Genomic DNA, 24,080 nt, shown 5'->3' on the forward strand with positions numbered 1-24,080 from the left:
AACAATACTGATGCTGAGTCATTTTATATTACACCTCATCAAATTACTTGTAGGCTGGTGATGCGGAGAATTGAAGGTTTGCAGCTGTCATTTCTTAGCACCATGAAGAGAAAGAGTTAGGATAGTACTATTATATAAGACTGTTTGGCAGCGGCTATCATTTCAATATGTTAACACTCAACTGCGGTAAAAAGAATATGATTATAATTATTAATGAGTAGCTGGTTATTATTAGTTCATGGTTATATAAAGTTAAAAATAAACAATTTAAATAATTGTATTGATGAATGAAAATTTTTTAGATCTTGGCTAGTTAAAGGCAACTAACACTGTAGACTACTTGGAGGTTGACTACAAATCATTGTCGATAGGGATGGCTACCACCGCCATCTAGCAGGTAGAAGTTCTCCTATTATACATGTATATACTCCAGTATTTATATTTTGATAATTGTCTTCCCATGATGTTATACTATTACCATACCCATAGTTATGGGTATGGATCTAGGTATATTATGGGTATATTATGGGTGTAGGTGTATGTATAATACATATACTTATAGGTATATACTATACATATAACCATACCCATGAACTGTTATATTTACCTCTATACCTCTTTACCTCTAGATGTCTATTGGTAGCATCTTTGACTGTCAACCATGAGGTTGGTGGTTCGAGTCCTGCTTGATGCCGATCCGACAAAAAGCTCTCAGTTAGCTTTCAACCCTAAATTGCTGAGTCCATCAGATCTAGACCATAACTTGGAGGCACCATGCACCACACTGACATCCACCTTCATCCTTCGCACACTGGACAAGTGAAATGGCTACCTGGCTCTGTCAGACTGGACGTGTTGCGAAATGCATTCCTTCAGGTTCATCTGACAGTTCCAGAAGTGGTTGAAACTAAGAACAGGGTCACGTCTACTCTACCATACTGCTTGATCCAAGCATGCATCGCTAAGATGCAAGTCATTGTCGATTTCGACAAACAGCCAAAAGAATATCACAGGCAGCTCTCGACTTCTGATTGCTTTAGGTAGATAGACATTTTTATCATAGTTGTTGCTATAAACTTCCTACAAAAATAAGCTACATATTATATATTATGCCAATCTTTTGGTAGTAAGCTTTTTGACAAGCATATACAGGTTGTTGTTGTAGTTTTCATTGTTTTTGTCAGTATTGAGCGAAGTACAAGCTAAGCACCAACCTTCAGTATCTATAGACCTTACTTATATGCTGATATCTTTGAAGCTGAGTAATGCTTTAATGTGGTTGCGAGGAAATTTACACACTTTAAACTGATATCAGTGGAAATTATTTTAAGGGTATTTGCTCATACTACTAGTAGGGAGCAATGAAATACTGTAATTTTTCATTGAGTGGTAGCAAGCGATAACACTTAAAAGTGTGTTTACACCAGGATGACTTATCAAAGTTGCTTCAACGGAGGGTATTTGATGTAAAACGTAAAGCGGTTTGAAAAACAGCTTTGGCCCAGTCACCGACACAAAATGATGAAATTCTGTATAGTTTGGTAGTTTTTGACAGCCTTCATTGATGGAGTACAACATGAAATTGACCAATCATATATCGCAATGCTAATAGCACCAAAAATACAAGCAAATGGAATGGATACCGATGTCATATTTCAGCGGTTAAAAAAGCGACCCATTTTGTATAGAAGGAGTTTAAGTGGGTTTGGTGTGAAAGTGTTGTGCAAAAGTTTATTGCAAATCGTAAACATACTAGAAGCTGTTTAACTCCGACTCTCTCAAGAGAAACACAACTCCAACAAGACGTCCCGGAGTAAACGCACTTTAATCATACCAAGCTTTCTCTCAAAATCTCGAGAGAATGGTACTAGTAGCGGAGTGAGTGAATGACATATTTCAATCGTTATACTAGTGCTTAAGAAACCACTAGCAGGTCTCAATCAGACAAGTCTCTCTGGACTGTGGTCCAACACTGTGGTTTGATGGCACAGACACGCATAACTGCTGCTTATAATTATTAATGTAAAAAGCAGCAGAGAGAGTTAATGTGGCGTATTGCACAGCTAGTGACAGCAGCTGACAGTGCAGTAACCTCTTTTTTGGCAGCCACATCTATATGTGTTTTAAAAATATGGCAATGGATAAATTTACAAAAGGCACTAGTGGGCAGATCACCGTGCCGGCAAGTAAGCAATTATTTCTAAAATGAGTCATCATTTTTAAGCAAAAGGCTATTAAAATATATTAAAGACAATTATCAAAATATAAATATTGGGGTACATATAGCAGTTTTTACATGTTAGATGTCAGTGGTAGCCATCCCTATCGACAACTCATGACCTATAGTTGACCTCAAAATAGGCTACAGTGTTAGCTGCTTTTCAGTCCAGATTCAACTCTCTCTTTCTCCTTTTGTCATTACAATTGCTCCCACAAATCCATTTAAATGGAACAATAAGTTACAATTATTAATAGAATATAAGGTGCTGATGACAGAGTCTTTTGCATGCTTTCTTGGTGCTGTGTTTTTGTACGGCCAGAGCATTTAGTAAAAGTGAAATTTCACGCTTTACGAATACAAGAATGAATAATTCACTTCTTTATACTTGCCTTTTATAAACATATCGCTGCTACCTTAACAAACAGACTATCAAATATCGTCAAACAGTCAATGATTCCCTATTGGACTGCGCCAGCTGCCATATCCAATGACAAATGAACAAGCAAATTTGGATAGCATTGGAATATCATGTTATCTTTGTTCCCATATTCGTTCGCGTATCCAATTGCATTTTATTGATCATCTACGTAGTTTATCGCCTATAGATATTAACTCAAACATGCAGGGTATGAGTTTATAAGTGCCTATTGGAAGTTATCAAAGGTTAAATATTTACTTTAAATGCTCATGCGGAATTCGCTGTAATCATTGGTTCTTGTTACGTTGTTATTGACAATACACACACCAGTATTGTTTGAAGCACGACCGACTACAGCGAACTCTGAATAGGTCTTTTATTCTGGAAGCAAAGGCTTTTAGTGATACCCATGAGTAAGAGCCGACAGCATTGAGAGTGGGTGATCATTAGTAAAATAATTATTTTACAGCAAGTTGGTTAAAGCTATGAGCAGCGAGCATACCCCAGGCACGTTGACCTAGGAAGATACCTCTATGAATATCATTCTGCATAGATATAGCTTGTTACTTCACATCACTGGCTTCCTATGGAGTGCTTGCTCGTTGATGATCTCTTTGGAATAAACCAGATATATGTGGAGAAGTTCTTCAGTGAGGTGAGTACGTTTCTATTTCTTTTCCTTAGCCTCTGTACCTTGCATAATAGATCAGCCTGCTTTACATGTAGAAATAAATAACTGCATTATTGCTGGTTTTAAAACTTTGTGTATTGATGAAGTTCATAAGCTAACTGCAACCAGTTATTGGCCCAAAAGTTCCCTAGGATGAATAGGCGCTGACAACTGTTTACTGGTCTTTAACATCTCTGTCGAGTCAGCACTCTCGGCCCATAACTTTTCCAGTTGACAACAATAACAGATTGTAAGCTAGCAAAGTTTTCCTCAACAAAATAACTGACAGTAACAGTCATTCTTATTGACAATCATGAAGCTGTAACTGTGTAAATGAAGTAAAAAAAAAGCAAAATTGAATGAAGAATAAATAAAATTTATAAAAGTTTTAAAAAAAAATGAGATGCTTAGGAGAAAAAAGTTTGGAACATTCCAGAAAAACAATGAATATCATAAACTTCAAGTGAAAGCTAGCTTATGTAATAAGAAAGGTCTGAAATCGACAAGCAAGAAAAAGAGGATACAACTGCGCATAGTTTAATACACAGAAAAGCAGTGTTTGACAAGCTGAGAAAAGATGGATGAATGAAGCTAGAGAAGCAATAGAAACGCAGATGGAGATGGGAGTATTATAAACAAGCTGCCGTTAGTTACAACTTTACATGCTCACTAAGGTCGCACAATCATGAAAACTCATAGCATATTCGGGTCTTTGTTGCAAAGTAAATTGGTAAAAGTGTCACTTGTTGTAACAGATTATATTTCTAAAGCTTGTGTTCTGACAAGTTTGTACAATTGTTCTGTAAAGAGTAGCCTGAGGACCTAAAACTGTGTCCCTCCTTTACAATTCACAACCTTTAGAGAACAAAATCTCCCCTTGCACCATGTTATTCAACACCCGATAGACCTACACTCATGCTGTCCTTTCATAAACTCCTGGAAAAACTCGAACGGGTCAGGTTACTGTTGTTTAGCTAAGCTGGAGCTATTATGATTATGTTAGGAGTTATATAATAGTATGAGTGCTAGTAGAGAGTAAAATTGGCCTTCTGTCTTCTTATCAAATGAGCATATGATACTAATAGTCAACAAGTTCATAATAATAGTATATTAACATGACAGCAGGCAGGTGTTTCTGTGTCGTGCTAGGCAAGCGACATGCAGAGAAGTCAATTGTGCTAGGACTGTAATTAGTTGCACTATGAACATATTTAAACGTAAATATATAAGTTTCAATATATAAAAAGGTAAACATTTTATGGAGAAAAAGTATAAAATGACCACTATACACACTTAACTCCAAATTGTTTCCTGCAGTGTGAACCAAAAAGGTTTTAAAAAGTTAGTCTGTTACCACCATCATCAGGTACATGCGTTTTACTACAAAGTAGCTCATCAACCATTGTATAAAAAAGGCACCATTGCTCCTTTTTATGTCTTGGCTCGCTTCTGAGCTAGTTTCTGTATGCATTTGTTTCTATCAGTTTTCCTCATCGGTGGTCTGCCGGATTTCTTTTGGTTAAGTGGTTGTCTATGTGTTTGTATACATATATATATACACAGTAAATACAAACTTGTTTCATCATCTTGGTTTGTTTGCCAGATTATTTGTATAAAATGGTCAAGCCTTACAACGCCTGAGTTCTCTTCTGGGTTTAGCTTGAGTTCTTCAAGGGTCAAAAGCAACAGGAAAGGTTTTAATAAAAGTAAGCTTCGTTGAATGGTTAACAAGTAATACTATACATATAGTCGTTATACCTTGTTTAATAATTATTGCAATGAACACCCAGTGTTAGCGAAGACTCGTAGCTAAAGAACCTGACTCAAAGTAAAACAAGGTGTGCAAACAAGAGTATGCATGTGCTGTGTGTGCGCTCTATAGAAACATGATCTGCTGGTCAGCCCAATGTAGTGCTTAGACACTGGCACACTCAGGTATCACTACACTATCTCTGTATAAAAACTTACTAATTATACAAGCTGAAGCCTAAAAGCATAGAAATCTGTTTCACTATAGGTATCTAGTTTTTACCTACCAACTGTGTCAACATGTTGGGCTAACATACAAGCTTAACTACTTCAGCAAGAAAAGTATTGCGTTAGTATTGATGAAATTTGCTCAGCTAATTTTGTCTGAAGTACTCATAATCACTGCCGCAACGGCTGTATTTTAGTGAGTCCGTTATATGTAGATATAACTCGTTTAATGGCACCAAGGTTGAAGGGGTTCATCAAAGGTAAACACAAAGTTTGATCATTAGCAGTTCAATTATTGATAAATGCTAATAATCGATGCTCTATAATCAAAGAGGAGCAGCGAACTGAAGGAGTGACAAGAGATGAAAAGAGTTATTGATATAACAAGTGTAACAGCAAGACGAGTGCAGTGCTCATTGCTCTGTCAAGCAAGCAAAGTCTTATACAAATTATTTACAATAAAGTCCAATGAACCAAAACTGTACAAGCACCAAACCTCATGATGAATTCCTGCTAACATCATTTGCGCCCAATTAATTTTAACATAAGAGATGAATAGATGTGTAGTCTGTGTTTATAAGGCTTCAAATTTTTAAAGCAGTGGTGCATGTTGGCAAGTTTCATAGATGCAACAATTCTTAACTGGGACCAAGACTAAAGTACAAATTAGAATATCTCATCAGGTGTGAATGAAGGCAGCTCTTGTGTTTATGAAATATGTTGTATGATCATCATGCCTGCTTTTTATTAGTAATGCATAGAGATGTAAAAGTTTGTAGATTTCATTTTTTATCTTTTTTAAGAAAGAGATTTAACTTTGAATTTGACTTTTCAGGTTTCTCATTAACTGTGTATATTTTGCTCTCTTGTAATAATAAAATCACATTACAAGAGTTTCATTAGCCTCATCTCTAGAAATAAGCTCCATACTTAATACTGATATTGTGTGAGTAACCCCTCACAGATCTCGTATGTCTGCTTAGCGTCCTACAAGCAGAGGTTGCTGGTGTTTTTAAAAACTATTGTGTCACAAACAATGGCCCAGTGATTTTAGTTGAACATATCTGGGATCAGTTGAAGGGCAACCTGACCGACTAAAGACTTGCTCAGTTGCAGAGAGCAATTTGAAGTTGATGTCACTCTTGTCACCACCAGTGGCATTTTTGGGAATTGAACCCCAACCTGTTGTTTGCAGGTTGGGGGTTCAACCAGTGGCCCAACCTGTTGTTTGCAGGTTGGGCCACTGGTTTAGACCACTAAACCACGGCTACCCCCAACACTGATTCTAGATTTTTATACTTGAGCTAGAATATGAGCATTAAGATAACTAAATGACAATGTCGAGGACAAATACTTGGCATAACCATGGTAAATAGTAGCATATTGAACCTCATAAATGTCAGTTGTTAAATAGAATAAGTTATGTTGACAAAAGCAACTTGTAATACGTTATTGCAGTTTTTAATGACAAGTGATATATTTTTCAAAAATATGTCACTGGTGGTATATTAAAATATACTCTTTTCCCAAAGCCAATATTTTACATAAAACATTGATTTATATTGAACACTGTTTTCTGGCGAGAGTCTGTGATATGACTAATTCAAACTGGAAAGTTCTACCATCCAGTCTTTTTTCATCTAATCTTAATTTCTGCCATCTCTGCCTCAGTAGCATATCAAATATTACTTATTTTGTGTTATTCAATTATATATTATAATACTTCATTAAACCACAATATATTGTATAACATTGTATTGTAGTATGCTATAGCGTGTTGTTATGTTATATTGTAATATATTACCATAGTTTGTTAAGTTACATCATATTGATTCATCTTATATAACTTTACAAGTTATACATTGGAAATCAATCATAACACAATATATGTTATACGCTACACACTAAACATAATACAATATAAATAAATCTTTAGTGGTATCTGATTATATGTCAAAGTTTTGTATTGCAGTGTTACTGTTAGTAATTACTACATTAGTGCCATGTTAGAACTGATATTACGCAATACATTATTTTAAAACAGAGCTGCATGGAAGCCAGTGATAAAGTGTAAACCATAAGACAGCCATTATCGGAAAGAGTGACTGCGGACACAGAGATTTTATACATATTTCAAAACTGATTACTTTCTATTTTGTGTTTTCATGCCAGACATTGTTACATCAATCATCGTGGTTAAGTCTGAGTCTGAGATAATAGTTAGCGTGTTATTTTTTATCAATTGTTGTCAGCGTTGATTCATTTGTTTACTTGGAAACCATCGACTAAGCTTTCTTGCATATCTACATAGAGACTACACAACGCTGTGAGGGATGGAGACATTGATCTGGTCGAGGAATTACTAGAAGAGCCTGGTGCTGACATCAACGCTAAATATGTGAGTAGTGAAAAGGTCATGACCTTATGACGTTTTATGTAAGGCTCACATATTAGTACATATAGTAACATGCCCAGAAAGTATTACTTTTGGGGTATTGAGTTTTTTTAGGAATGGGATTAAAATTGAAGGTGCAATTAATTTATTGAAACAGCAAAAGAAAAGTATTTCAATATCGTTGATCTTTCACATAATAATTATCAGTTGAGCTAAATAAATGTTCATTCATATTGTAGGAGTTGTCTTCACGTACCTTCCATTAGGTATATAACTGCTAACAAGATTTTTCTATGTTGTGATATTTTTCTACACTTCCTGCTGTCCTGACAACTATCGTGTTCAAAAACATTTATATTAGATCTAGTAATTTATCTCTATGTCACTAAATAAGTCAGCTGAAAATGAATCTTTAGCTAAACAGCTTTAGCTATCTTTAGCGCAACAGTATAAACTCATATTATTATCTATAATAATATTTATGTTATTTAAATAATTATTTAGCTATTTTTAGCGCAACAGTATAAACTCATATTATTATCTATAATAATATTTATATTATTTATATAATTATTTAGCTATCTTTAGCGCAACAGTATAGACACATATTATTATCTATAATAATATCTATATTATTTATATAATTATTTAGCTATCTTTAGCGCAACAGTATAAACTCATGTTATTATCTATAAAAATATGTATATTATTTATATAATTATTTAGCTATTTTTAGCGCAACAGTATAAACTCATGTTATTATCTATAAAAATATGTATATTATTTATATAATTATTTAGCTATTTTTAGCGCAACAGTATAAACTCATATTATTATCTATAATAATATGTATATTATTTATATAATTATTTAGCTATTTTTAGCGCAACAGTATAAACTCATATTATTATCTATAATAATATGTATATTATTTATATAATTATTTAGCTATCTTTAGCGCAACAGTATAGACACATATTATTATCTATAATAATATCTATATTATTTATATAATTATTTAGCTATCTTTAGCGCAACAGTATAAACTCATATTATTATCTATAATAATATGTATATTATTTATATAATTATTTAGCTATCTTTAGCGCAACAGTATAAACTCATATTATTATCTATAATAATATGTATATTATTTATATAATTATTTAGCTATCTTTAGCGCAACAGTATAGACACATATTATTATCTATAATAATATCTATATTATTTATATAATTATTTAGCTATCTTTAGCGCAACAGTATAAACTCATATTATTATCTATAATAATATCTATATTATTTATATAATTATTTAGCTATTTTTAGCGCAACAGTATAAACTCATATTATTATCTATAATAATATCTATATTATTTATATAATTATTTAGCTATTTTTAGCACAACAGTATAAACTCATATTATTATCTATAATAATATCTATATTATTTATATAATTATTTAGCTATCTTTAGCGCAACAGTATAAACTCATATTATTATCTATAATAATGTGTATATTATTTATATAATTATTTAGCTATCTTTAGCGCAACAGTATAAACTCATATTATTATCTATAATAATGTGTATATTATTTATATAATTATTTAGCTATTTTTAGCGCAACAGTATAAACTCATATTATTATATATAATAATATCTATATTATTTATATAATTATTTAGCTATCTTTAGCGCAACAGTATAAACTCATATTATTATCTATAATAATATGTATATTATTTATATAATTATTTAGCTATCTTTAGCGCAACAGTATAGACACATATTATTATTTATAATAATATCTATATTATTTATATAATTATTTAGCTATCTTTAGCGCAACAGTATAAACTCATATTATTATCTATAATAATGTGTATATTATTTATATAATTATTTAGCTATCTTTAGCGCAACAGTATAAACTCATATTATTATCTATAATAATGTGTATATTATTTATATAATTATTTAGCTATTTTTAGCGCAACAGTATAAACTCATATTATTATATATAATAATATCTATATTATTTATATAATTATTTAGCTATCTTTAGCGCAACAGTATAAACTCATATTATTATCTATAATAATATGTATATTATTTATATAATTATTTAGCTATCTTTAGCGCAACAGTATAGACACATATTATTATCTATAATAATATCTATATTATTTATATAATTATTTAGCTATCTTTAGCGCAACAGTATAAACTCATATTATTATCTATAATAATGTGTATATTATTTATATAATTATTTAGCTATTTTTAGCGCAACAGTATAAACTCATATTATTATCTATAATAATATCTATATTATTTATATAATTATTTAGCTATTTTTAGCGCAACAGTATAAACTCATATTATTATCTATAATAATATCTATATTATTTATATAATTATTTAGCTATCTTTAGCGCAACAGTATAAACTCATATTATTATCTATAATAATGTGTATATTATTTATATAATTATTTAGCTATCTTTAGCGCAACAGTATAAACTCATATTATTATCTATAATAATGTGTATATTATTTATATAATCGGATATATGAGATGTTTTAAAAACCAAATTTCTTTGAGATTTAAAATAGTCAGCAATCAGCTAACAATTTCCAAAAACTTTTAGAAGGCTTTTTAGAAATTGCTTGATATCATTATGTTATTATTATCTATAACATGTATTGGTATCTGGTATTTAGTGTATGTAATATCTATATCTGGTCTTGAAAATATTCAAACTAGAATAGTTGATTATTTTACATAAAAATATTAAAACTCGAGTTTAAAGCTTTGATTTAAACTAAAGATCTTTAAAATGATGACAAAAAATAAATATTGTCTTGTAGAGAGAGCAGGAACGTCTCATTTGTAACTACCAATTTGTATTCTTGTCATAGCTACCTTAATCAGTCTTACTCAATATGGCTGCAACAAGACACACCAAGGTTTATCACAGTTTATCTGTAACGCTTTAGTATGGAGAAAACTTGCTGTGGACGGCTATCATGAACCGGCAAGAAGAGATGGCAATATTCCTCATAGATAACAGTATAGACCTCACATTCAAGTGCTGCAGAATAGTAAGTAATTGCCTAGACTCAACAGACAAGCGGACCAGAAACCCTTAGCCTTAATTCTTCATTCACAATTAATAGATATGCATAGACTCGGAATAGCTTGTTTACAAAGTGTGGTTAGCTGATGGTTGTTAGAGTATAGGAGTAACTCTTGAGTTTCATCACAAACTAATTAGGCTATGGCTTGGTAGTATTGAGATATTTACTCTGGCTGTACATGTAATGTATATAAAGGAATACACTTTTTTTTATAATATCTTGTAATAAATGTATATGATATGATATGATATCATATCATATACATCATATCATATGATATGTAAACAAAAATGTGTGACCTGCCAGTTAGGGGTAGCATAGCAATTGTTACTAATAAGGTAGATTGTGAATGTTGGTATTCTGTTGAATATAGTGTTTGCTCTATGTTATGTTCTCGAGGAGAAAACTAATTGAACATTCTGAATTAGGGCTGAAACAAGTTGTTATAAGAGAAATATTCAGAGTTTGTAGATAAAACCTGTTTGGATTACCTATTACTGTATTATGAAGCATAATTCATAAATCAAATGTATACATTGTACAAAAATGATAAAATTGATCTATAAGTTGGAATTGTCTTCTCCTTACACTTATTAACGATATACTCGTACTGACTGCTTCTATTATAGTAGAGGAATGAGTTATTTGCATGTGCAGAAGTTGATCCAAATTTTAAAAGTTTGTATAGATTTTATAGCAATAATGAGAGAGGGGATGTTGTTATAATAAAAACATGTTTTTATATATATATTATATATAAATATATATACCGGTATATATTATATATATATATCTTATATGATATATATTATTATATTATATAATATATATTATATATAATTTATATTATATATATTATAATTATATATCATTTATATATTATATATAATATATATTATATATAATATACATTATATATAATTTATATTATATATATTATATATTATTTATATAGTATATATAATATATATTATATATAATATATATTATTTATATATTATATAGATAATATTTACTACATATATAATATATATATCATATACATTATTATATATATAAGATATATGTATATATATGGATATATATACATATATATATATAGTTTTGCACAACTCATGATACATGTTCCATTTCATTTAGGATCTGCAAGAGGAAGATTCTTCACCATCTAGACGTCAGATTATTGAGAATAATGTAATTGAAGTGAAGCTCAATGTACCCCCAACAGTTCACAAAGGCAGCACAGCTATGAGCAGCAAGGGATCCACATCCAGCAGTGATGAAACAACGGCACTAGCTGACGTTTTTGTAGTGTCATGCCGGCAGCTAGCCTACGAGAAGGAAATGTATAACATAGTGAATCTCATAGACTTCAAGCAGGGCTGTTTACTGAAATGGCTAAAACCTCCGAGTCATAATGTTCGACTGATCAAGTCTGCTCGTTTAGCAAACGAAGCGTCAATTGAACCTATATTGCCTCCAGATCGCATGAGGTGTCCACCTACATTAATCAGTCGAAAGAGAACCAATAGACATAAGCACAAGTTGAAAAATTCTACTGTCTCATCTCCGCAGGCTCACACAGAGCCAAGTGACTTGAGTCTGGTGGCACAACCTCCCTCAAACAACTCTAATTGGTTGCCGAATCCTTCGTCAGTTCATGAGTCGGAGTCTGTGGTTTTACAGAATGGTTCTTCTTGGTGCGGCTCAGAAAAGGCAAGAGGTCGACATGATAGAAACACAACTAATCACGGACAGTGTCTGACACCAAATATTCATATGACCAAAACAGCAGTCATCCGACAACGCAAAAACAATCTATCAATCTACGATCAGCGGTATCGTTTACGCCATCCCGAATCTAGTGATATCAGCTTGACACGACCTTCAACACGTCAGCAAAGTGGTTCTGAAAAGCAGCCTGTCGTACCAGAAAATTGCTCAAACAGAGTTCTATATAGGCAGCAACCAAAGACTGGTCACTCTAGCTATGCAAACCATTTGCCATTTCGACGAAAGCCTATACACTTTGAAGGCTATATAGAGCAGATGTTCAAAAAGTCAATGCATTGCTATCAGCACAGCGCAAAAAACACCCCTCAAAGTAAATTTATTGGAAGACTTTAAATGTGAGGTGTTTTATCACTTTAGCAATGTTTAAACTAGGGAACAGTGAGAACGGAATACATACTGTTCTAAAGAAAACGAGATGTTTAGCTTTTTTATAGGTGTATCGTCTGTAATGATCTTTGCAGACAGAAATTTATTTTAAATACATTTGATGTTTGCTTCCCTATAGAAATAGAATAGATCTGTGAAAACACTGCTCTTTTGTCATAACCTACCAACACCAATTGCCAGAATTACACTATTAGATAACAAGCACCTTGGTCCTAGGGAGAAAGTGGCCAGAAGGTACAAAGCAAAATTGCTTAGGATATTAACAAATACACTCGCATGAGAAATAGAACTTTTACCATTTAGTTGACTCGAGCCATTTTCTGTTAAGGTCCCTTTTAATATCATTATATACAAACATAGCAACGCATGTCCATATTTGATACATAGTATCAGATGATAGCAGATATTTAGGATGTTGCACAAAAGTTTTTTGGAAATTGAATGCTGACTATTTTTAATCTCAAAAAAATCTGGTTTTCATAATATCTCATATATCAAACTGCGTATATAACTTGTATATCACATATATATCCTAAATAATCTTTACTTGGACATAACAGAGCTGATATGTGTGGTCTATCTGCTTTAGAGCAACCTTTAGAAAGGGTAATATACAGCCGGTGGAGAGAACAAGATAGAATTATTGATGGTGTAAGCAACACTATATAAAGCAATAAATATAATTAGTTTACATACTTATTAGTTTTAAAACTATCTCCATCACAGTGCGTACAAGCTAAAGGCCTTTGATGTTACAAGCAGTGCTGTGCACATCTACTGATATGTAGTGAGAACTTGTTTATCAAGAAATAACCAAAATTGACCCAAAACAAAGTATTTTTTATACAAATGGCAGATGTTAGTGCGCCCACTAACATCTGCCATGAGCAAGCCTTGTTAAAATAAGCAATAATTATCAGTGTATTGAACATCTTACTCAGAAGACAATGTTATTTACCACACTTGAAGGAGGTCATCACAGCTTCTAACTCTAATAATTACCACTAGTTTACTTCAGCAGTCATACTAAACCTGGTTTATATAAAGAATAGTATTCAATCCTATGCACAACTGTACCATCTACAAAGACAGCATACCCATAATGTACCATCTACAAAGACAGCATACCCATAATGTACCATCTACAAAGACAGCATACCCATAATGTACCATCTACAACGACAGCATACCCATAATGTACCATCTACAAAGACAGCATACCCATAATGTACCATCTACAAAGACAGCATACCCATAATGCATCATCTGCAAGTCAAGAACAGCTATAAAGATGTTTATATATGCTTGATAACAGCTGTAACAAGTGACAGCAGGCTCTGTGATGTATTAAGGTGGGGAGCTTTGCTTAGCCTTCAGGGCATTGTGTATCTGTTTTTGATATGTCCATTTCACCACCGAATTACCAAAAATAAATAAAATTACTGCCAATAAAAGCTTGGTAAGGCAAAGGTTCATGATAGTTTGAAAAAACCAAAAAAATATTCTCTGTTGCTAAGCCAATATAAGTGTTCAAATTTCATCTACAGTTTTAAATGAAAACAAACTAATTAAATTTTAACATTGTTCGATTATCAGAGAGCTTTCCGAGAGTTTTCTAGTAAAGCTTTGGAGAAAACCTAACAAATGAGAGATTATCGAGAGGTGTTTTACCAAATTGGCTTTAGAAGTAAGTACACAAATTGGGTTAGATTTACGCTATTTAATTTTTAACAATTTCTTCTTGCCGTGATTATAGCAGCAACTTTCAGAATTGTCATTTTAATTCTAAGCTCTAACAATTAGTACTTAAAGAATTACCATGAAATAGCTGCTAGACCGTATTATGAATATGTTACCAAATAGTAATATAATAATAGTACTGTTACAAATGGTTTTACCGTAATACTATGAGCATGTTACAAAACAATAACTGTTGTAATTTCATCAAAAACATTTCAAACTATTTTGATACTCCTCGATACAGATAAATGAACTTCTTTGAAGTTGCATTAGACAAAGTTTAAAATCGAATCGAAAGCCAATCAGAAAGTAGGATACAGCGGCGTGTCGTGTCGTGAGAGAGTAAGCTGCTCAACAGTGCTCAATAGTGCTCAGGCAGACAAATCTCATGTCACTCTATTAATAGCTATAGATAAGTGAGTGAAATGATGTTAAATACAGCAATTACAGTGATAATCACCATTCAAATTATCACAGCAGTTAGTAGCAAACAGAGTTGACAAGCGAGCCAGTGATTTTTTGCATAAAACAGCACATGATGCTATGGATGGAGGCAGCAGCAGTTCAGAACATCGCAACTCTAAACACAGTATAGAGAAGCTGTTAGGAATAGCCGAGGGTTTGTCTTATGACAAACCGGCAGCGCTTTCTCCGATCAGTCTTAGCAAAAAAACAAAAAAATCAAAGCGTACCAATTCAACTCCAAATGGTAAGTTTTTACTCATCTCCATTTTATGCAAGTGTATAATTGACTCTCGGTTGTGCAACTATTTCTGTGGTAAAATCTAAAAGATGTGCAGGTGAAAATGTCACAAATATTTAGCATGTAAAAAAATATTTTGGTGTTGATTAAATTTTGGAAGTAAAAATATGAGAAATTTTTTGTCAAAATTTTTTGCAAGCTCGTTTTGCATTTAGTGGCCAGTCTTCATACAGGAGACTTTGTGGCAAATCCATAAAATGAGAGGTAATTAATTATGAAGCCGTAAGGAAAGATCAAGCTTGTCACTTCTATTATGGTAAGAAATGGCTTTATGAATGTTGGCGGAAGTGTCTGTGACAAGGCACAATTTCGTGGCACGCTTTCCATAGCACGACCCCATTTCCATATAATGTATTATACATGATTTATATTAAATTAACTGGATGACTTCCAGCAACACGCTAAATGCACATCCTGATTCAGAACCGTCCAGCATGTTATTAGATCTTATTTAGGTATAGCATGCCGCATACCTTTGGATTAATACTCGATAAAAAGATTGTCTGGGTCTTCTATCAAGTGTGCGTTCTCTTTATATGTACTGTAAGTCGCCTTACGACCTATGCGAAATACAACCACCCGACTTTACGACCACGTTCATGGGAAGCTCAGGCAGCTCAATTTTCGTGAAGCTTTATCGTTAGGGCAAATTATTTTTGCCCTGCAATATCAACAATAACTTTTCTCAAAATTAAAATTTGACAATTTGCATACTGATTATATACGTTATTAAGAGATATATATTGCTCGTCATGGCAAGTTCAGCGTTATCCGTTATCGTAAAAATGGATTCGCAAACAGATAAATTATAAAATCTTAGTTAACTGTTTGAAGTTTACTAAAATACGTACTAAAATTTTCGTCAAGTATGTGTTTAGTAAGTTAAATTCGTTTAATTCAGATCAGAATCAACAGAATATACAGAATCGACTTACGTCCAAATTGCCTTAACCACCGGCCAGTAACATACGCAGCCGTAAGTCAATGACTTACTGCAGATATATATATATCTATATATATATATATATATATATATATATATATATATATATATATATACTTAAAGTTGGGAAAACAAACTATTGCTTTAAATAAAACAGTTTTATTTAAAGCAGTAGTCTGTTTCACCAACTTCAACTTGCTAGGATTTTATCATTGCGCACTCTGCTAAAATCTTATGCTTTTATCCATTTCCATATATAATGTATATATAAATTATATAAATACATATATAATGTATATATAAAATATATAGATACATATATAATGTATATATAAATTATATAAATACATATATAATGTATATATAAACTATATAGATACATATATAATGTATATATAAAGTATATAGATACATATATAATGTATATATAAAGTATATAGATACATATATAATGTATATATAAACTATATAGATACATATATAATCTATATATAAAGTATATAGATACATATATAATGTATATATAAAGTATATAGATACATAGATACGTCGTTTCTTCGTTTTTTATATATTTATATATATATTTATAACAAATTGTTTCCTCAGGCTGGTTCACTCAAGTGGGTGATTATTTCTACTCCAGCTCGGTTTCCTACCAGAGACCTGGGAGTTTGAGTCACCTCAAGATCTTAACTGTTCCCAATAATGCACTTTTCTGCAATCTACTTGTGTTGATTGTTGCCAGTATTTGGGCAAGCAGCACTTGATGCGCAGGTGTTGTTGCACCCAATGCTCTATTTATTGTTATACTGGAATTACAGTTGTTCTTGCATGCCAGCACTTTTCAATCTTTTCTCTGAGTGGAAGATATTTCTCCTTTTCTCTGCTGACTCTGTTCTAGTCATCCCATGGGTACTGCTATATCTATTACTGTAGCCCTGTTGCTCTTCTTGTCCACCACCACACTTTCTTGTACCTTTATGTAAGTAAAACTGCATGTCAAATATTCATCTGCTCAATGTTTAAAACTTACTATCAATATTATACAGCATTGTGACAGCGAAAAACAAAACTGATAAATTTCTGGTCATTGTTGTATATAACTTTCAAAAGTAAATTCAGTTGGTGTGTAGGTATGCTACCTCCGAGAGCTGCAGCTAGCAGCCGGTGTGTCCAAAACAGCACCGAACAATCTGGTTCACCAGACGATAGAAAAAAGCACAGAAGAAACAGGACAACATTTACTACATTCCAACTACACGAACTAGAGAGGTAAGGAAACAGTTTCTATAGGCACAAGCAGGGCATCCAATCTTGTAGCCCTGACAAACAGCATAAATGTTGAATGAGTTAGGAAAAGCAACTCCTTATCAAATACAAGGGTGCCAAAAGACTATGTATTCTGAGTTACAGAAAGTATAAATTATTCTAGTTTGCATAGTTAGCTATTTTATAGTATGCAGACATGAAATGGAGAAAGTTCGCTAGCTTTTAGAACCTTTAAAATTCCTTATTTCCATAAAATTAATATGTTTATACTAATGTATTTTTAATTTTATTGCTTTAAAATTTTCAAAAGAGCTTCAACCAATAAACAGTGTGGTTTCAGTAACAAAACAGATATTTGCCTTTTGATATAGTAAAGATTTAATCAATTTTGCAACAAAATAGTGTAATTTTAAAGTTTTCAAGTTATTTTCTGAAAATTCAACCTTTTAGCTGTAACTCTATTGCAGCTTTGAGACAAAAACCATCTTATTTAGCTAACAATGACTGAGTTTGCTGTGCTTTTGAACATTCGGAGCAAAAGGTTTACCATTATAATAATGGTAATAACAAAGTGGGCGTGAGGTTTTTAGGAATTCTAGAGTTGAGTTCTTAGCCAGAAAAGGATTGAATGTTTGTGAGCTGAGCAGAATGCCCTAGCAGCTGTGTAAACTCAGGGGTTAACTAGTCTCTGATTGATATTAATGACTGATTTTTATCACCAAATTTTACTTTGTGTTGTTTACTATTAGCACTAATTTCAAGTCACTAATTGCCAGGAACGTTCTAGAAGACTTGCCAAAAGATTTGGGCTCCCAGTTTGCCGCACAGATGTAGAGAAACCTTGTAAATTAATTTTTCTTTTTTGCTTGTTTCTGATCATTTCGGAATAATCTCCCAATGTCTTAGAATATTACAGTAAAACTAGCTGCCTGAATGCTGCCAGTGAGCACAAAAGTGAATATGTGTGAAAAACGATTTTTAAGCAGCTGCAAGAGACCAATGTTTAAACTTGGATAAAACCTTATAATCTTGAGTTTTTCTACAAAAATGCATAGCAAAAAGTAGCAATATAGATTTATTGCTATATAGTTCATATGTAACTTCTCCAATATTCTGTCGATCATTCTGGATACAAAGTATTTAGGACTATAATCACCATTCTCATATGACTCTGCATAAAAAGCATTTGATTTGTAGCTGATTTTCAATCATTTTCATTTTGATCACATTTAAAAAGTTTTCGAGGCAACAAACTTAATAACCAAAAACTTCCTAACAGATTGCAGTCAGCAAAATATTATAGATGACAAATTTGTGAAACGTTTTTATGGTAATGAAATGTTCTACTAGTATTTTAAATTATTATTGCCAAAACAGTTAATGAGATTTCGTGTTGCAATATTACACAAAGCTTGACAAGATTAATAGAGATACTCTGCTACCAAGAGACACAAATCCTTGTTTGTGCGCATAGCCTGTCACCTTGTCATCCACGCATTTACATAATTATGCTAATGTTGTTGATGAAATTACCTACGCTGAACCATCCTTAGCATTTGCCTCTAGGTATCTTCTTCCGTCATCTAAAAAAAACGTGAAATTTTGAGAGAAGAGGTAGAAAAAGAAGAGGCACTAAATAACTTCGCTTCTATTTTTACTTGTTTACAGGGCGTTTGACAAGAGCCATTATCCAGATGTATATAGCAGAGAGGAGATCGCTATGAAAGTTGATCTTCCCGAAGTGAGAGTGCAGGTGAGCGAAAGTAAAAAGTTCAACATTCCTTATGGTTTAGACACATAGCCATTATGATTCATTGCTCACTGTTCACAGCAGTTGCTATAGTCCTTTCGAAGTAGATAGACATTTAGATAGACATCTCATTTTATGCTAGGTATATCCTCCCTAACTTTATAATTAGAGTTGGCAAAAACAATTAATTACAAATACTTAATTTATTTAATCGCTTAATGCCTAATTGATTAATTAAATTATTCATCTATTAATTATCATATTTATACAATATTTATGTATATTTATTTTAAATAAGTGCTCATTATCTAGGTAGAATTTTTTTCTCATTTTGTGGTATCTAAAATTGGCCCCTACAAAACGGTTGAAATAACTTCATTTTGCGGCAAAATCTATGTAGCAAATGTCATTTTAACAACCCATGAAGGGTTTTAATTCAAGCAAGCAGAAAAAATATTTTGTTTTAGACAAATGTTCATTACAGGTCTGTTAGGTTTGATGTGATGTTTGCTAACACAAATGAGGTAAGATCCGCATTGCCGGTTGTGATCTTTGATTAGCTAGTAGGAAAAACTGAGAGATATGAAATCCTTTGTGACTAGAACAGCAAACAAGATCCGTAAGGGGAACTGGTGTTTAATAGCAAAAGAAAGCCACTACTCTAACAGCTTGGCTGTGGGCTTGCGGCAAAATAATTAAAAAGAAGGAACAAGCCGTAATCATTAAATCTAGTGTTTATTGGTTTTATTGAATTAAATTACTCGGTTTGTATTGTAGCGTGGTGCAAACGATTCTAACTGTAATCTACAATTATCTTAAATTTACCCACGGCTCTTGTTCGCTAGTCATCCCGATAATTATCACTAATTACCCAAAGACAGGCTCACGGGCAGGCTTCAAAGAGCCTTCAAAGAAAGCTTAAGAGTTGAATTGCACGATAAACTATTTCTAAAGCCTTGTCACACAGGACATTGAGCATGTATACTGTTTTAAAATTTACGCGTATAAACTAATCACTGGCATAAGCCATCACGCACTCGCAAGAGTTTAAACTGTGGGAATGTTATTGTATGATGTGCTTGTAACATAATTGGCCATACAAAGACTTAATTGATGAGAGTGCCTGTGATATGTTGTCAGCTGCGTGATAAACATTACCAAAGCAATATCGATAGTGAAATTCAATCAAGGTGAATAACATTTTCTTTAACCAATTTAATCGTCGAGTGTTTGATGATTGGAGAGACATCTAGCAGTGCCGAACTAGATACAATGCTAGTTATACAATTATGTCATGTTGTACAGCATCAATGACGATAGTCGCCGAGTATATCTGAGCCATTTAGACCTAGTCTTTAGATACAGCTTATTACTTTAAACCCTGAACCCGATATAATTCGGTGTGTTGTTTTCTCATGCTTAGAAAACAGCTACACAGTTTCGATATGTTTCCTTTTATTTTTATTTTAACTAGAATTATGAAAATTTGTCCGTTTTGTAAGTAATATATTTTCAATATAGTTCCAATGTTTTTAAGTTGATTGGACTATCAACTCTTGAGATATCGCCAAAATATTGAGATTGTTTCGAATTAGCCGAGAAATGAGAAATAGCTGCTTACAGTAGATTAGTGTCTAATGACGCATTTATTGAATATTTTGATAATGATAGCTGAGAGATAAAAAAAATAGAAAGCTTTTCCTTATCAGCCACAGGAGCTTCACACTAGAACTAGTTGTTTTTCTATTCATAAAAAATATACGCTATCTATCAGTTCGGTGTACTGCTATATCAGTTCGGTGTACTGCGATATCAGTTCGGTGTACTGCGATATCAGTTCGGTGTACTGCGATAATTTTTTTTCAGTTGCCTCTAAAATGTTACTTTTCTGAGAGTGTTGAACAAGAACGATTCACTTTAGTTGATTTCTGTTTTTATTGTTTTTTACAAGCTTAAAGCATCAAAATAATATTAAATAATAATAAAAATTAATAATAGTAATAATTAATATTAAATAATATATTATTTAATTCCATGAATTTTAGTTCAATCATTTAGTTCAAAGCTTGGTTCATTCAAGGATTTGTACCTTAAATTCTAACTGCTTTCACAGTTGATGGAAAGCTGTTGATACGATCTAGGATCAGGTGAACAGCTTGTATATACAAAATGCTAACCAAAGACTAGGCTTCAATGTATTATGAATAATAATCAGTTAAAACACATTTTTATTCTGCTTCGTCAGCAATAAATTTTCATAAAGTCAAAAATTATATTTGTTTATCAGAATTAAAAATAAGGATGCGTTGGCTAGAAACTGTACATGGCCTGCTATGCGTTGTTTAAATTAGAATACTTAAAGGTTGACTTGCAACAAAGTTTACATTACAGTTATTTGGTATCAAAAGATTCACCATGTCTTACTCTGCTGTGTTGTAGGTGCAAAATATGTGCAAATGTGATTTCAAGCTCTTAAAAGCTTAAAAACGAACGGTTAAAAGAAGCAAACGTAGGTTGAAACCCCTAATTTGGATTACGTATTCAACTCGACGTAGTTATTGTTTTGACATGTAAATGTTATCACGTGAAATGAATGGCCAATAAAAGGCTAAATATAAAACATTAGTTTATGCCTAGTAGCACTAATTTATGACAAACACTTCGGGTTCTACTGGAAAGCCCGTATCAAATATAGATGCTCACTACTTTACAGTTACGTTTCAGCTTGGTCTAATCAACTAGTCATAATCTGATCATGTGACCCATATTACCTACCAGATGGCGCGAACAATTTCTGCAGCATTTTTCGATCATCTCAGGTGACCAACAGGCTCCTCATGTTTATCAGAGGATAATATGCACCCTCCCCCCCACCCCCCACCTCGAGATCAAGTTAAAAATTAAACTGAATTTTAGGCTAGGTTTTGAGATACCAGTGCTCAAAGTGACAACATTACAATGATAATAAAATTATCATTGGACAATAGACATGGTTTTATTGAATGCGTAAAGTATATTTGTAAAAATATTTGAACGATTAAGGTTGCATGAAAGTGTAAAAAGAAGCACATCGTGTTCAACTACATCACATTTGAGCCGTTTTGAGAGCAATTCCAACTTGCGGCTGTTTTCATAATGTCTGCGATTAACTGTTCGCTTTTGCGCACCCTATTTTGAACATTTTTGAACTCTTAAATTCACATTCAGAAAGATAGAACTAATATTGCAAAATATATCCAATAATTACTCATTAGCAAGGCATTAAAAAACCTAAAATTTCATAATTATGCTTTCTCCATTGTTTTCATTTTTAGGTATGGTTTCAGAATCGGCGAGCCAAATGGCGGCGCCAAGAAAAGATGGATCTCTCAGAGAATAACAGCGACGATGATTCACCAGCAATTGGCAGTACGCCGGAGATTGTGGGTGGATCTGTAGCAGGAAGTGTTATGAATGCGATAGCTAGCCCGAGCTTCTTCACCCCCAACCTCGATCAGTGGATGGGTTACAAATTTCTAGCAGGATATCCTGCAGAGCATTATGGGACTACTAGTACATACCTCCCTTCAGCTAATGTGCTTGGAGTGACCAACACACACTTAGCTCACTTGCAAGATGCCCTCTTCCACTCACCAAATACAGCGCATTCACTGCCAGTTGGCATTAGTGCAGATGTAAGCCAAGGTTCCATACCTAATGATGGCACAGCTATGACATTCCCTACCTACAACCAGTTCGTGTAAGTGAGGATTAGAGCTTTAGGCTATGCCGGCTTACTGTAAAGACGTTAACATATTTTGTGTGACTCACACAAGTGATCATTATATTTTTTGTCTACGATTGTCTTTTGTCTAATGATTTATGCCTTTCGCTAATAACAATTATTGTTGTTTGAAAAAGATTGCGTTATTATTGGGAGTGTATCATCCAACATGTATATACTCTATGTATATACTCTATGTATATATACTCCATGTATATATATAATATATATGGAATATATATATTCTATATATGTATTTGGAATATATATATATTTGGAATATATGTATGGAATATATATATTTATATATAGCATATATAGCAAATATATAGCATATATATATATATACAACATGTATAACATATATATAGCATATATGCAATATATAGCATATATTATCAGCATAGATAATTTTCTATAAATAATTACATGTCAAATCTGCATGTCTTACTAGCTGATACTAAGAAACTATAAGTTTCGTGACTGCTATATATACATATTTCATTAAAAAAAGGCAAAGCTGTGGTCTGAAATAATAGGTAAAATAGAGATGTAAAAATGACCACTACACACTTCAATACAAGGTAACTACAATGTTGTTTCACGCAATTGTGAAACAACATTGTAGTTGCCACGATAAATTTTAGTCATATACAAAACCATGTAGTTATATACATGTTTATACGATTTATAAGGAAAGATCTGCAATTAAAATTTGGTTTTGGGATAAAAGTAAACTTTCAAACTTGTTAAAAACTGTTGGCTAAACACGCCATTAGCAGTATATTTAAACCTCAAAACTGAAGGAAGCCATTTATTATAATGTTATACCAATACTTATACACT

General features: G+C 32.5%; 2 protein-coding genes across 3 annotated transcripts; both read left to right on the plus strand.

Moving 5' to 3' along the window:
* Positions 1-3,073: 3,073 nt before the first annotated feature.
* LOC137391640 (uncharacterized) lies at positions 3,074-12,953 on the plus strand. 2 transcript variants are annotated; one of them, XM_068078158.1, is made up of 4 exons: positions 3,074-3,294; positions 7,598-7,684; positions 10,685-10,789; positions 11,966-12,953. In XM_068078158.1, the coding sequence occupies exons 1-4, from the start codon at positions 3,226-3,228 to the stop codon at positions 12,950-12,952; spliced, it is 1,248 nt and encodes a 415-aa protein (XP_067934259.1). In that variant the 5' UTR covers positions 3,074-3,225; the 3' UTR covers position 12,953. The 2 variants fall into 2 exon arrangements, with proteins under 2 accessions (XP_067934259.1, XP_067934260.1); XM_068078159.1 differs by having other exon boundaries at positions 3,275-3,298.
* A 2,336-nt stretch (positions 12,954-15,289) lies between these two features.
* On the plus strand, positions 15,290-23,297 carry LOC137390842 (retinal homeobox protein Rx-B-like). Its single transcript, XM_068077162.1, has 4 exons — positions 15,290-15,455; positions 17,586-17,724; positions 19,390-19,474; positions 22,786-23,297. The coding sequence occupies exons 1-4, from the start codon at positions 15,290-15,292 to the stop codon at positions 23,212-23,214; spliced, it is 819 nt and encodes a 272-aa protein (XP_067933263.1). The 3' UTR covers positions 23,215-23,297.
* The last annotated feature ends 783 nt before the right edge of the window (positions 23,298-24,080 follow it).

Source organism: Watersipora subatra, chromosome 3, assembly GCF_963576615.1.
Source record: "Watersipora subatra chromosome 3, tzWatSuba1.1, whole genome shotgun sequence".
NCBI classification, from domain to species: Eukaryota; Metazoa; Bryozoa; class Gymnolaemata; order Cheilostomatida; family Watersiporidae; genus Watersipora; species Watersipora subatra.